Source organism: Thermobia domestica, chromosome 6 (assembly GCF_964235325.1).
Source record: "Thermobia domestica chromosome 6, izTheDome1.hap1.1, whole genome shotgun sequence".
Lineage (NCBI taxonomy): Eukaryota > Metazoa > Arthropoda > Insecta > Zygentoma > Lepismatidae > Thermobia > Thermobia domestica.
In genome coordinates, this window is record NC_137459.1 from 114,810,507 (window position 1) to 114,824,988 (window position 14,482).

General features: G+C 36.5%; 1 protein-coding gene across 1 annotated transcript; it reads left to right on the forward strand.

Moving 5' to 3' along the window:
* Positions 1–4,897: 4,897 nt before the first annotated feature.
* On the forward strand, positions 4,898–5,539 carry LOC145687278 (uncharacterized). The gene has a single exon (XM_081760751.1). The coding sequence runs from the start codon at positions 4,898–4,900 to the stop codon at positions 5,537–5,539; it is 642 nt and encodes a 213-aa protein (XP_081616877.1).
* The last annotated feature ends 8,943 nt before the right edge of the window (positions 5,540–14,482 follow it).

Consider the following 14,482-nt stretch of genomic DNA (forward strand, 5'->3'; position numbering starts at 1 on the left):
ATAGAGCATAATCGGTACGAGATGACGATAAGCGTTTTTTTTTTTTTAATCGATTCAGCGTTCCAAGAATAGGTTCCGTTTTCTTTTTTAGTCCTATATACAAGACAGAAGTCTTAGAAACTGATTATTTCCGGTTTTAATGCTGATTGTTATACAGGGACGGATCCAGAACTGTCTCGAGATATACAGGGTGAGTCAAAAGTCCTTGGACACCTGCAGTGGCGTAGGGAAGGGGGGGGGCCGGAGGGGCCGGGCCCCCCCAAAGAGGTCCGACAATGTACTTTGGTACTTTGATGTTTGTAATTTTTTATATATTTTTATGTTTGTAAATTTTTTTGTTTGTAATTTTTCTATATGTACCTATAACAGCACTTGGCCCCCCCCAAACACACATCCTGGCTACGCTACTGGACACCTGCATAAATTTGAAAATCGACGGGAAAAGTAAAAAGTGATGATGGGAACAGAGGTTTGATGAGGGGCCGCAACTTTTGGAGTGTATGTCATTCATGGCCGCCATTTTGGATTCAAGTCTTTTTTTTTAAATGGCAAGGGGGGTTATGACACATCAAATAACACTAGCTTGAGCTCAGGAATTTAGTGGTGTAATTTGTTTTTTTTTCTGTCTTGTACAGTTTAGAAGTTATTAATGTTCAAAGGTGGGAAATTACCTTGATACTGAATGTAACAACACATGTTCTACGTGTTGTCCATTCCGTGCAATGCACAACTGTAGTCGCCGCAACCACTCTGACTGCACACGGAGGAGAATGTCTGCTGAAATTTGGTCACAGGCTTGTTGGATAAGTTCCTCCAGGTGTCTCAAATCACGGATTGTCTCAGCATACACTGTCTGCTTAAGATGTCCCCATAGATAAAAATCAAGGGGCGTTAAGTCAGAGGAACTGGGCGGCCACTCCACGGGACCACGGCGACCAATCCACTTCCCTGGCAGTTGTTCATCCAACCATTCACGGACACCAAGTCCATAGTGTGAAGGGGCTCCATCGTGCTAAAAATAAGATGGGAAAATGCCGTCAGCGTTCAGTGTGGCAGGGAACACAAGGTCCTGCAGCAGCATCAGATACTGTGGTGCAGTTAAGGTGTTGTACATGGAAAATGGCCCAATGATGTGGGTGTACCATATGCCACATCACACCATCACCTTTGCTGGACTATGTTCTCGACTCGGGTCAACCCAGTTCGGATTTGCGTCACACCAGTATCGACAATTATGTTGATTAACCTCTCCGTTCAATGTGAAATACGCCTCGTCGCTGAACAGTATGCCCTTGGCAAACGCAGGATCCAGTTCATGTTTCAGTAGCCCACATGCAGATCTCCAACCGTCGATCAGGGTCATTCTCGTTCAGTTTATGTTGCATGTGCAACTTGTAAGGGTGTCACTGATTGGCGTGCAATATTCGGACAACGGAGGATTGGCTTATTGCACATGCTAGAGACACACGACAGGTACTTCGTTTAAGACTTTTCACAAACGACGCAACAACCGCCATTGCAGTTTCCTCATTGGTGGCAGTCTTTGGTCACCCACTACGTGCCCTATCTTGAACAGAGCCCGTCTCCCGGAATTTTGTGATCACGTGAGCTACCGTGCTGTGCGATACCTGTTCTCTGTCTGGGTGCCGTCTGTTGTAGTCAGCTGTTATTGTTCGGTAGCTGAGTTGCCCTGATATAAGGATGATTTCGATCTTCCGTTCACGTGTCAGACCCATTTTTAATCACCTGGAACAAAGAGAGAATTGGGCCAGTATCAAGATAATTTCCCACCTTTGAACATTAATAACTTCTAAACTGTATAAGATAAAAAAAAAAAAAACAAATTACACCACTAAATTCCTGAGCTCAAGCTAGTGTTAATTGGTGTGTCATATACTCCCTTTCCCATTTAAAAAAAATGACTTGAATCCAAAAATGGCGGATTTCAAGATGGCGGCCATGAATGACATACACTCCAAAAGTTGCGGCCCCTCATCAAACCTCTGTTCCCATCATCACTTTTTACTTTTCCCGTCGATTTTCAAACTTATTCAGGTGTCCAAGGACTTTTGACTCACCCTGTATATACAGAGTTGTAGGTAACTCCGCCGACAAACTTTGGGAGATGATTCCTTATATGAAATGAAAGAAAAAAGTTGTGATAAACATAGGTCGAGAAACGTCTCTTTTCAGGGTTATGAACCGCCGAAAATTCGTAAAAGCATGTTTCGAAACACCCTACCTTAGAAACTATAGGACCTATCCCAAGCGGTTTAAGGAATTACACAGGAACTAGTATGCGATCTATCTAAACATCCATGTTTTAACGTCCTCCGTTATCGGCGAAACGAACGCGCCATTAGTACTTAAATGAGTATCCCTATACCTCAACTTCCTTTTCACAGTTCGTTTCGCCGATAACGGACCACGGTAGAACATGAATATTTAGATATAGCGCATACTAGTTCCTTTGTAATTCCTTAAACCGCTTGGGATCGGTCCTGTAGTTTCTAAGGCAGAGTGTTTCGAAACGTGAATTTTCGAATTTTCGCCGGCTCATACTGAAAGAAAACGTTTTTCGTCCCATGTTTATTAGAACTTTTTTCTTTCATTTCATATAAGGAATCACCTCCCAAAGTTTGTCGGTGGAGTTACCTACCACCCTATCTATCTATCTATCTATCTATCTATATATATATATATATATATATATATATATATATATATATATATATATATATATATATATATATATATATAGGGTGTTAATGTGCAGGGTTAACAACGCTTGGGAAGTGAATTTACTCATACATACAAACATGAAAAAAAAATGCCAGTAAACATTTTTTTGGAATCGGTTAGATTCAGCTTTATATACTGCTCAAAGCGTGGGAAGATGAATTTTAGAGGTGAATATATCTAAAACTACTAGCCAGTGAGCTGAGGCAGCATGTTAATAGTATTAGACTTGTGATGTGCTGTATCCAAAAATGCATCATTCTGAAACTTTTAGTGGTGGCGCAAGGGATTCTACAAGAAGTGAGGGATTCAAGGATATTCCGTTAAGATAGGCGGGTCCTACTCATAACGTATGGAATGACGTTCCAGCAAGTAACAAAAGTTCGTTAATAGAACATCGATGTCTTGATCAGTATAAAAATAGCGAACGATTTTTGGGGACAATTATACGTGGTTGCATAGCTACAGAAGGGAATTATTGCACCTGATAAAATAAAATAAAATAAAATGTTCAGTTTAATGTCTCACGATAATATCTTATTGAAATAAAGAAGACAGATATGATATTTAATGATTTTGAAAGAATTAGCGCAGTGACAATGTGCGATAAAATTTGAGTATCTCCCGAAAAAATACTGACGCGATATTTTCCCAGCAGAAACATACTTGACCTGGATTTAAAAGTGAGACCTCTTGCAGTTGAAGTGAGCACTCTTCCACTGCATCACCATGTACCCCTTCTTCCCTTTCTCTGTAGCGGACAAAAGATTGTTGACAACGCAACGGAGGTGATTATTATTGAGTATTCTGCCTGTTGGAAGGTCCTGGGACTAACGAGTTTTTTTTTCTTTGTTAGGTTCGGTTCTGAAATGTTTCTTCCACGTTTCTTGATCTTCTGTCTCGTCTTTTAACTCCCAACATTTTCTTCTATTTCTCAAATTATTGATCAGTTGTGTTCTTCTTCTGTGGGAAGTGATGACACATGAAAACAGCGAAACTATTTATTTATTTATTTATTGAACATATTCCCAGATATAGCATAATTTTGCCATTTTACAGAGGGAAATGTTAACAAAAACAAGAAAATAAGACGAAAAAACAAAACACAAACAAAAAACAAAATAACAGTATCAACAAAGAGTGTAAATGTAATATTATTTCGCCAAAACTCGTTTAATTGCTCTTTCAAACACCGGGGAGCTAGAAAAAATGTCCACATCAGTTGTTAGATGATTATAGTTAGCGTTGCAAGCGGTGCAAGGTGGATATGTTGAGTGAGTGTTCTCTGAAAATAATTTAATTTTAAAAAGTTCTACTGATTTTTTAATTCATTTGAAGACAGCGACATGAATATGAATAGTTAGTGATTGTGATAATACCATTTGTAGGTGATAGAAGTGAATATTTATCTAGTTTAGGCGTTTAGTAACAAATGTAAACAAACAACTGAGCAGAGCTGTGTCTGTTATTGCAATAGTGAAATTATCTTCAACAAGTAAGTTTAATAGTTGGACCTATATGCTAGAAGTTGAATCTAGTACATTATTGAAGTTTATTTTCCTTTACTAAATACTATTTATGTGATTCAATCTCAGTATTAGTACTGTTTATAGCATACAACACATTACTTATGCGTTTTTGCTTCTCCCAGTCTCTGTGTTATGGAAAATTAGTGTGCCAATTTGTAAAGTGATGATTAGCAGCAACCACTATTAAACCTTGCCGCCATTTTGGATCCCGATATAAGAATAATTAACATAGTGTGCTGCATAGTATAAATATGCTGTTATATGCGGTTCAATTTGGTTATCGAGAATCAGTGCACTAGTGCCAAATTCTTTGATAAGCAGGAACCATACGTAAACTTTGACGCCATTTTGAATCCCAATTTAAATATATTTAATACAGTAGTGCGATCACAGTGTGTTCTTGTACAATTTGTAATTCAAAAGTTAGTCGTTATGATGACGCACTACAGTGTTCAGAAAAGAGTTGCAATAAATTATTTCATATAGTGTATTACAAAATATCTGTGGAGAAATATATGGACATGAAGTAGACGGGTATTATAAAGGAATGGGTATGTAGAGAATGCAGTGGTTCTAATCCGAGGTAGGTAGTAATTACCAAAACTGTGCCACGGAGCGCAACTAAGTCAATGCTAATTAACAAAAGTACATCCTCAAAATTGGATGACAAATCTTTGAATCCTTCTGATATAGGAATGAAGGTTGAGGAACTCTGTGCTCAAATAGCTCAATTAACAGCTAGTGTTCAATTTATGTCTAATCAACATGATGAATTGTTGAAGAAACTTGAACTAGAGATTAAGGGTAATATTCAACGGGATAAGGATATAGCCAAGCTAAAAGCAGAAAACCTAGAACTGAAAAAGCAATTAAAATTACAAGATGTGGAAATGGATGATCTTAATCAGTATGGACGTAATAAAAATATTAAAATACATGGTATACAGGAGAGTACTGGTGAAAATTTAAAGGAAGTTGTAATCGACATGACTCAAAAATTAAGAATAAAATGTGGGGAGGAAGATATTGATTTTGTTCACCGATCATCAAACGGTAAAAATAAACCCGAATCAATAATTGTAAAATTTACAACGCACACAGTGAGAGATAGGTGGTTGACTAGAAGGAATACTGGTTTAGTTAGTAATAATTTAGTATCTGGAAGTATTGATAGTAGAATATTTGTGAATGTAAATTTAACTCCTAAAAATAAGCAATTATTTTGGAAAGCTAGAACAGCTGCAAGAAATCCACAGCATAAATACTGTTAGGTAAATGACAATGGACAAATTTTAATTAGAAAAAACGAAAATAGCCAGGTTATGATTATCAAAACTGAAGAAGATGTACCAGGATTTCCAAATTCAATTCCAGTGTAATCTTGAAATATGTAGGCTATAATTTAAGATGGCAGTAGTTAAAAGTACGTTTGATATATATTACTAGAATGTGAATGGGTTAAAAACAAAAATTAACAAATTTTACCTAAGCTCTACCATGTTTAATTTTGATTGTGTTCCCATTACTGAATCATAGCTAAGACATGAAATATTTAATAATAAGTTGTTTGACGATAAATATTTAGTCTATAGGAAATGTCGCAACTTAGAGCGTAGTAATATGAAAGATTGAGGTGGTGTTCTCTTAGCTGTTCACAATAATTATATCTCTGAAAGAATAAGAAAATTTGAACTGCCAGATAATGAGGATTTGTGAGTAAAAATTCAATTATGAGATTTAACATGTATATATGTTTGTATACTGTATTTCCCGCCACATAGTTCAGAAGAATTATTTTTTTTTTCAAAATATTGAAAGCTTTAATGAACTAGCATTATCTTAAAATGTGTTTATTATAGGAGATTTGAATTTGGCGCTTTTAACAGATTATTTGGATGGTAACTATTTTTAAAGTTGCCTAATTTTGGAGAACAATGTCTTACATAAACTAAATTTTTAAATCTTTCACAAATCAATAAAGTAAGAAATTTAAACAATAGAATTTTAGATGTTGTATTTACTAATGTATTACACGTTGAAGTTTTTGAAACTGATGTTGATTTTGTTCAACCAGATCGTTATCACCCATGTTTGAATATTAGGATTCCGTTTTATAAAGACTGTAAGACACGAAAAGAAATGGAAGACGTAGACTACAACTTTTGTAAGTATAATTTTTTGAAACTTTATCAGTTATTGAGATGTAAGAAATGGGATTCCTTGTATGAGATTAAGGATATTGATAATTGTGTCGAGTTTTTCTATTCTGAATTATATGGAGTTTTAAATGAAAGTACACCTAAAAATATAAGAGGAAACGTTCATATCAAGCCTGGTTTACTCCTGAAATAATAAAAAACTTAAAGAAGAAATAACGTTATAGGAAAAAATTTAAAAAATCAAGATTTTACTCAGATTACATGCACTAAGGACACAAGTAAAAAATAGTATTGAAATAGCTTTTCATGATTATAACAACGCAATAGAAGAGCAAATCATAAGGAAACCTAGGAAAGTTTGGAACTATATTAATAAGAAAAAATCTTCAAACATAAATCAATCAATACTTGAATATAACAAAGAAAAAATGTTAAAATGCAAAGCTTTCGCTAAGCACTTTCAATCAGTATATAGTTCTGAACCACCTAATATTAACTGAAATTTTTCTGAATCATGTTTCTTCGATTGTAGATACAATGTCACTAGATAGGATCACTGAAACAGAAGTAATCGATGCTATTAACAAAATGAAAGATAAAAGGACAATTAGTAATGATGGTATACCATCTTACATTTTTAAAAGTTGTACGGAATTTCTTGTTAAGCCATTGACCTACATATTTAATCTGTCTATTACTCAGTGTTATTTTCCTACAAAAATAAAACTATCAGCAATATGTCCAGTTCCCAAAATTAATAATGTAAAATTAATGCAAGACCAATAAGTTTGATTTCTTCTCCAACTAAAATATTCGAATCAGTAATTTGTCAAAACCTGTTTAATCACATTTCACGATATATCTCTGATTCACAATATGGTTTTAGACATAAGAGATCAACAGTAACAAATTTGTTGAATATAAGTCAAGCAATTAGTGAAGCTCTTGACGTAAGGTCTCAAATTCATGTAGTGTATACAGATTTTAAGCGAGCCTTTGATTTGATTAATCATGAAATACTTCTTAAAAAGATTAAAGGATTTGGTATTTCAAATGAATTAATCCGACTATTTAAGTCATATTTAAGCAACAGAGTCCAATATGTAACATATAACAATTGTAAATCAAAACAATATTCTGTATATTCTGGAGTACCCCAAGGATCCAATTTAGGAACTTTACTATTTTTAATTATGATAAACGATTTACCTCAAGAATTCCAATATTCTTCGTGTTTAATGTTTGCTGATAATACTAAATTATACAAACAAATTTCTACAAGAGATGATTGTGAGAAATTACAGAGGGATCTTGTGAGGTTGAGTGAATGGTGTGAAAGAAACACATTTGAACTCAATATTTCAAAATGCAATGTTGTAACATTTTCGATCACAAAGAAGCATGTTATATTTAAATATACTATAGGGAATAAAGTACTGGAAAGGAAAGAAGTTGTCAGGGATCTGAGAGTATGGTTTGATGCAAATCTTAAGTTTACATATCATATGAATATCAAAACAAATGAGGCGTTTAAAATACTTGAATTTATTAAACGGTCGTGCTGTTATTTTAAAAACATAAAAACAATATTAACATTATATAACTCTTTTGTTAGAACAAAATTAGAGTACGCTTCTATAATTTGGGAACCATTTTACCAAAAAACCAAAACAACAAATAGAAAAGGTGCAAAAGAAAATGTTGAAATATATTAGTTATAAAATTGATAATATACAGGTATCCAAATGAGTTTTTGCCTTTTTGATGGCCTTGTTGTTCGAGGGTCACAGACATGCTATGACGTTAGTCACGTGAGCGACGCGATATGGAGATAGGCAGAGCATTGACCGACATCAGTAGACGCTCGTTGGGCACACTACAGAGACCTAGCTCGTCAAGTGACACAGTGAAATGGAGGTGTCGAAGCAACTCATTAGGGGTGTTTGCTGTATGACTTCAAGGTAGGCCTATCAGCGGCCGCATCACGTCGCCGCATATGCCAGGCGTTCGGGGAGAATGCCGTAAATGAACGCACCTCCCGACAGTGGTTTCAAAAATTCCGGACCGGCGATTTGGGCTTCAGTGATGAGCCGCGCAGTGGACAACCACATGTGTTGAATGACGACGCTCTGAAGACAGGTACCGAGGAGAACAGTAGTCTTACATGTCAGTAACTTGCCGAAAGGTTTAATGTATCGATAGAAACAGTCAAGACTGTACCTGCATCGCATAGGGAAGGCATACAAGTTGAGTAAGTGGGTACCACACACATTGTCAGAGACCTACAAACGACAGCGAGTTGAAGCCAGTTTATCCTTGCTCTCCAAGCACCAGAGCACACCGATATTTGGTCAATTGATCACTAGTGACGAAAAGTGGGTTCTTTACAACACACCCAAGCGTACTCGACATTGATTGTCCCCACGTGACGCAGTTCCACACACCTCAAGACCATCTCTGCATTCCAAGAAGGTTATGCTGTGCGTATGGTGGAATTATCGCCATGTGATTCATTATGAGCTCCTACCACGAGGCCAAATCATCAATGCGTATGTCTACTCCCAGCAGTTGCAACAAGTGCACCATGCATTACAGGAAAAGGAGCCGGCATTGGTTAATCGCTGGTCCTTCACGATAATGCAAAACCACACATGTCAAAAAGTACCCGGGAAACCATTCTGCAACTTGGTTGGGAAACTTTGTGTCATCCACCATATTCCCTGATCTTTCCCCTACAGATTACCACCTGTTTCATTCCCTGGACAATTACCTTCGTGGGAGACAATTTGAAAATGAGAGAGACCTGCGGACCGCGCTCACGGACTTCTTTGCTTCCAAGACCGCTGACTTTACCATCATTGTACAGTCAGCGACAGTAGAAACTGGAGGTTGGATACATAAGAAATGATAGCTTTTTCCAGTAGCAGAATAGTTTCACTCGATGTCTGATAGTTGGACAACCAACATGACAGCAAATACGTGCCAGAAAACATAACATGCCAGGATATTCCTCCATTTGGAGGGAAAAGTATTAGTATCTGAGAGCATCACTTAGAGAAACAACCACGAGATAAATCTGCAGAAATTCCATTCACTTTAAGATCTAAGAGATAGGAATTAATGCAAAGGAAACGAAAAGAATAATACGCATCATGCAGAGACCGAAAAAGTATGGAAAGCTAAACAAACTGAGAAAAGAAGGAAAGGAAAGAGCAAAAGACATGGGAATAAATTAAATTTTAACACTTAAGGATAAACAGTGTCCGTCCTTCCTCCTGCCCCTGTATCCGTCCTGGTTTTTCTCCCTTCATAGGATAAATCTCATTCAGTATCAAACGCGAACATCATTTATAGTGTATAATTCATTCAAAAAAGTTAACTCAGTCCAGGCCGAGACTCGAACCCCGGACCCTTAGAATGACAGTCAGACGCTGTAACCACTTACCTAGACAGGCTATAGCGACTACTTTTATAAACCAGTCATTACCCGCGCTGTTATCAAAGGTTTTAAATCAGCCATTATCGGGAGTTACCCCAGTTACTCTTGAAGTTTGAATTTTATTTACGGCCTTCAGCCATCTACGGCAACAGGCCCCGTGTTTTCATTAAAAGCATTTGTCCTGTAGATTAAAATCAAGAATAACTTAATCTATACTCTTACTTACTGTTGTCAATATATATATATATATATATATATATATATATATATATATATATATATATATATATATATATATATATATATATATATATATAGAGAGAGAGAGAGGTATATTAAAATCGGATTAATGGGGGTTAAAAGAGTGATTTCGTAACTGCGAAATGGGTCTTCAAGACGGTGAACGTACCACTACTGACATCTGGTACCGGTGTTACGTAACACACACATTAGAAATAAAGCTTCGAAACAAAAGTTTGCACCTTGTGCCGTGGATAAGTCGGTAAAGTGTCTGCTTATTGAGTGGGCAAATCGAGTTCGAGTCTTGAGCACACCAATTACTTTTTCCTTCAAAATACATTTCTATATTTTTATATATGTTATTAATAATTGCTTTCTTGCATTTTTTGTAAATTATCTTAAATTAGTGAAGGTTCAGTAAAATCCAGAAGGTTAACATACATATATATGATTGTTTTATCCGTATGTACAGTCCAGAGATGGAGCGGGTCGGGGGGCCGCGGGTCAACAGAATGTGACCCACTGCAACCCCCCACCCACCAGGACCCACTCTGACTTAACAACGTATTACGACAAACAGACTCATTCTGCTCAGTGCATTGTAGACAGTTTCTGAACACTGGTGAATTTATCTACTTTCAAGGCATCCTTTTTCTTTTTATTTGTTTCTATTGACAAAAATACTTCAGGCAATTTTAGATATTGATATTTGCAATTGTAATAATAGCAATAGGACTTATTTGAGACGCAGCCTGTGATTTCTTAGAGGAGCTAACTACTGGGAAAAATGTTTGAATCATGTGTAGTATAATATATGAATTATTATATAAAAAATTGAATGTAACTATGTGTGCATGATCATCATATCCAAATTGCAAAGTCAAATGAAATGATTTTTGGTAATACTTAGGCCTCAATCTCAAATAGGAAGTTATACATGTATCGGTTTCATTATATTACATATTCTAAGAGGGTCCAAATTTTGCGAGAAATTTAGTATCTCGGAAGCCGTTCAAGTTGTAGAGCTGATATTCAGTATATTAATTCTTTATCTAATATAAATAAAATAAAGAGTTTGTTTGTGTGTTTGTCTGTATGTCTGTCTGTCTGTCTGTGTGCGGCCTGGGAACCAGACGAGTGGACCGAGAGTCACCAAATTTTGGTCAGGGGTTCCTAGCCCAGGCGCCAGATCAAGACGAAGCCGTTTTTTTTTTAAATTTCGAACCAGGGGGGTCTCAGGGGGGCTTTTACCGGAACCGCCTTGGGAACCAGACAAATAGACCGAGAGTTACCAAATTTTAGTCACAAATACCTTGGTCCACGCTCCAGATCAGAGTTAAACGTTTTTCTCAAAATTCGAACCAGGAGGTCTCAGGGGGGCGTTTATCGGGACATGTAAAAGTAGTAGAAAATTTCCGATATTAGTGTCGAAATCATAGTTCTCGCGGTCGCTGAAATCAATAATGAAGCTCCTCTCACAATAAACTTCCAAATTCACGCTATTCGGCTCCTTGCCAGGGGTCACCGGGGGGGGGGGGATGAAATATCGAAACATATAAAAGTGATCCAAAATGACCAATATTAGTGTCAAATACATAGTTTTCGCGGTCGCTAAGATCACTGGTGACACTTTTATAAGCGATGACTTGCAAATTCAGCTACCATTGTATGCGGACCGAGGGTCACATGTGTGTGTGTGTGGGGGGGGGGTTACCAAGATGTAAAAATAATCCAAAATGACAGATATGAGTATCAAATCCATAGTTTTCGCGGTCGCTGAGATCAATGGTGACACTTTCATTAGCGATGACTTGCAAATTCAGGTGAAAATGTATGCTGGCCCGGGTCACATGTGGGGGGACGTTACCGAGACATGTAACAATTATCTAAAATGACCGATATAAGTGTCAAATCCATAGCTTTCGTGGTCGCTGAGCTCAATGGTGAAACTCCGAGCGCATTCACCCATTCGGCTAAGGGCCGGAAGTCACGGGGGGGGCGACACCGAGACACGTAAAAGTAATCCAAAATGACCGATATTAGTGTCAAATCCATAGTTTTCACGGTCGCTGAAATCAATGGTGACATTTCCTTTAGCGATTACTCAAAATCAGCTACCATTGTATGCGGTCCGGAGTCACCGGGCGATACCGAAACATGTAAAAATAATCCAAAATGACCTATATTAGTGTCAAATCCTTAGTTTTCACGTTCGCTGAGATGAATGGCGATTCTTCCAGAGGCGTTGACTTCTAAATACAACTCCCATCGCCAGGGGACCAGAGACGTTCTTTTTAAATTTCAAACAGGGGTGTCTCAGGGCGCGTTTAGAGTGATATATAAAAGAAGTAGAAAATTACCGATATTTTATCGTTTCGTTATTCAGTTTGTTTACATAGATATTTTATCTGACCCTTGCGAATAGTGGGTATTTCAGCTAGTTATTAATAAATGCAAGATATAAATTATTAATAATATACAGGGTGGACCAAAAATAGGTATACAGTACCGTACTGATCAGCTCATTGCACTTTATATAATTTCTTATTGTTATCCATCAGGTAGACTTAGTTTCTATATTATTTGTTTTAATGTGTTTTACTTACATCTTGAGCTCAGAAGAGTCAAAGTACGTAACTCATAAACTAGAATGTTATAGTTGATCAATTCAGAGGGGTATGCCTACTTTTGGACTACGTAAACAGATAGGAATGTATCGTAAAAGGAAGAGACGAAAGTGTAAACATACATAACCGTACTTGACTTTATATAATCTATCTTAAACCGCGGTCATTAATCTAAGATAATGTAGGGAAAATTGCAAGAAAGAAAGTAATAATAATAAATATGACCAATTGCAAATATGGTCAATTGCCTGAAGTTCTTTCTTCAATAGAAACAAATGAAAAAAGAAGAAAAAGGAAGGCCCTGAAAGTAAAACGTAGACAATTTCATCATTCCTCAGAAGAACTTGTCTACAATGCACTGAGCAGAATGGGTCGGTGAGTCAGAGTGGATCGGTGGGTTTTGAAGCTTTATTTATATTGCGTGTGTTACGTAACAACGCTACCAGATGTCAGTACTGTTGCGACGACTTTCTTCAAGATCCGTTTCATAAATTTCCGAAATAACTCTTTTAATCCTCAATGAATCCGATATATATATATATATATATATATATATATATATATATATATATATATATATATATATATATATATATATATATATACAGTAGCGTACCCAGGAATTTATTTCGGGGGGGTCCAAACTAAATATGAAGGTATTTTATATTAAAATTCCTAAAATTGCCTCTAAAATTAGGCTAAATTTTAAAAAAGTCGAAATTTCGGGGGGGTCCGGACCCCCAGGTCCCCCCTTGCGTACGTCCCTGTATATATATATATATATATATATAATATGTTGACAACAGTAAGTAAGAGTATAGATTAATTTATTCTTGATTTTAATCTACAGAACAAGAACAAATGCTTTTAATGAAAACATGGGGCCTGTTGCTGTAGATGGATAAAGGTCGTAAATAAAATTCAAACTTGAAGTGTAACTGGGGTAATTCACGAGGGAAACAATCACAAGATAAATCTGCAGAAATTCCATTCACTTTAAGTTCTAAGAGATAGGAATTAATGCAAAGAAAACGAAAATAACAATACGCATCATGCAGAGATCGAAAAAGTATATAAAGCTAAACAAAATAAGAAAAGAAGGAAAGAGGAAAAGGAAAGAGCAAAAGACATCGGAATAAATCAAATTTTAACATTTAAGGATAAACAGTGTCCGTCTTTCCCCTTTTTTGTCTTGGTTTTAATTCCTTCATAGGACAAATCTCTTTCAGTATCAAACGCGATCATTTATAGTGTTTAATTCCTTGAAACAAAAAATGTAACAGTCTGGTCGGAGACTCGAACTGAGGACCCACAGAATGACAGTCACACATGCTGTCCACTTAGCTACACAGGCCATACCATGTAGGCTTTTAAATCAGGCATTACACCCGCTATAATCAAACGTGTTGTTAAATTAGCCACTGTCTGCGATCCACCCCAGTTCCAATTGAAGTTTAAATTTTATTTACGGCATTTAGCCATCTATGGGTAGCAGTCCTCTTGCTTTCATAAAAAGCATTTGTTCTGTAGATTAAAATCAAGAATGAATTAATTTGTACTCTTGGGAGCTTACTAGTGCACCAACATACCTATATATATATATATATATATATATTATAGGCTGATCCAAGGGGGGCTATAGGGGATATAGTCCCCTCTTGACGCTCAGGTATACACGGGATAAAATGGGCTTCAATCCAACTTTACACTGGATAAAGCCACAAACTACGGTTTATCCAATCCCTTTGA

Excerpts from the sequence above, each read along its gene's own strand:
- LOC145687278 (XM_081760751.1), top strand. The coding sequence starts at position 4,898 with ATGCTAATTAACAAAAGTACATCCTCAAAATTGGATGACAAATCTTTG.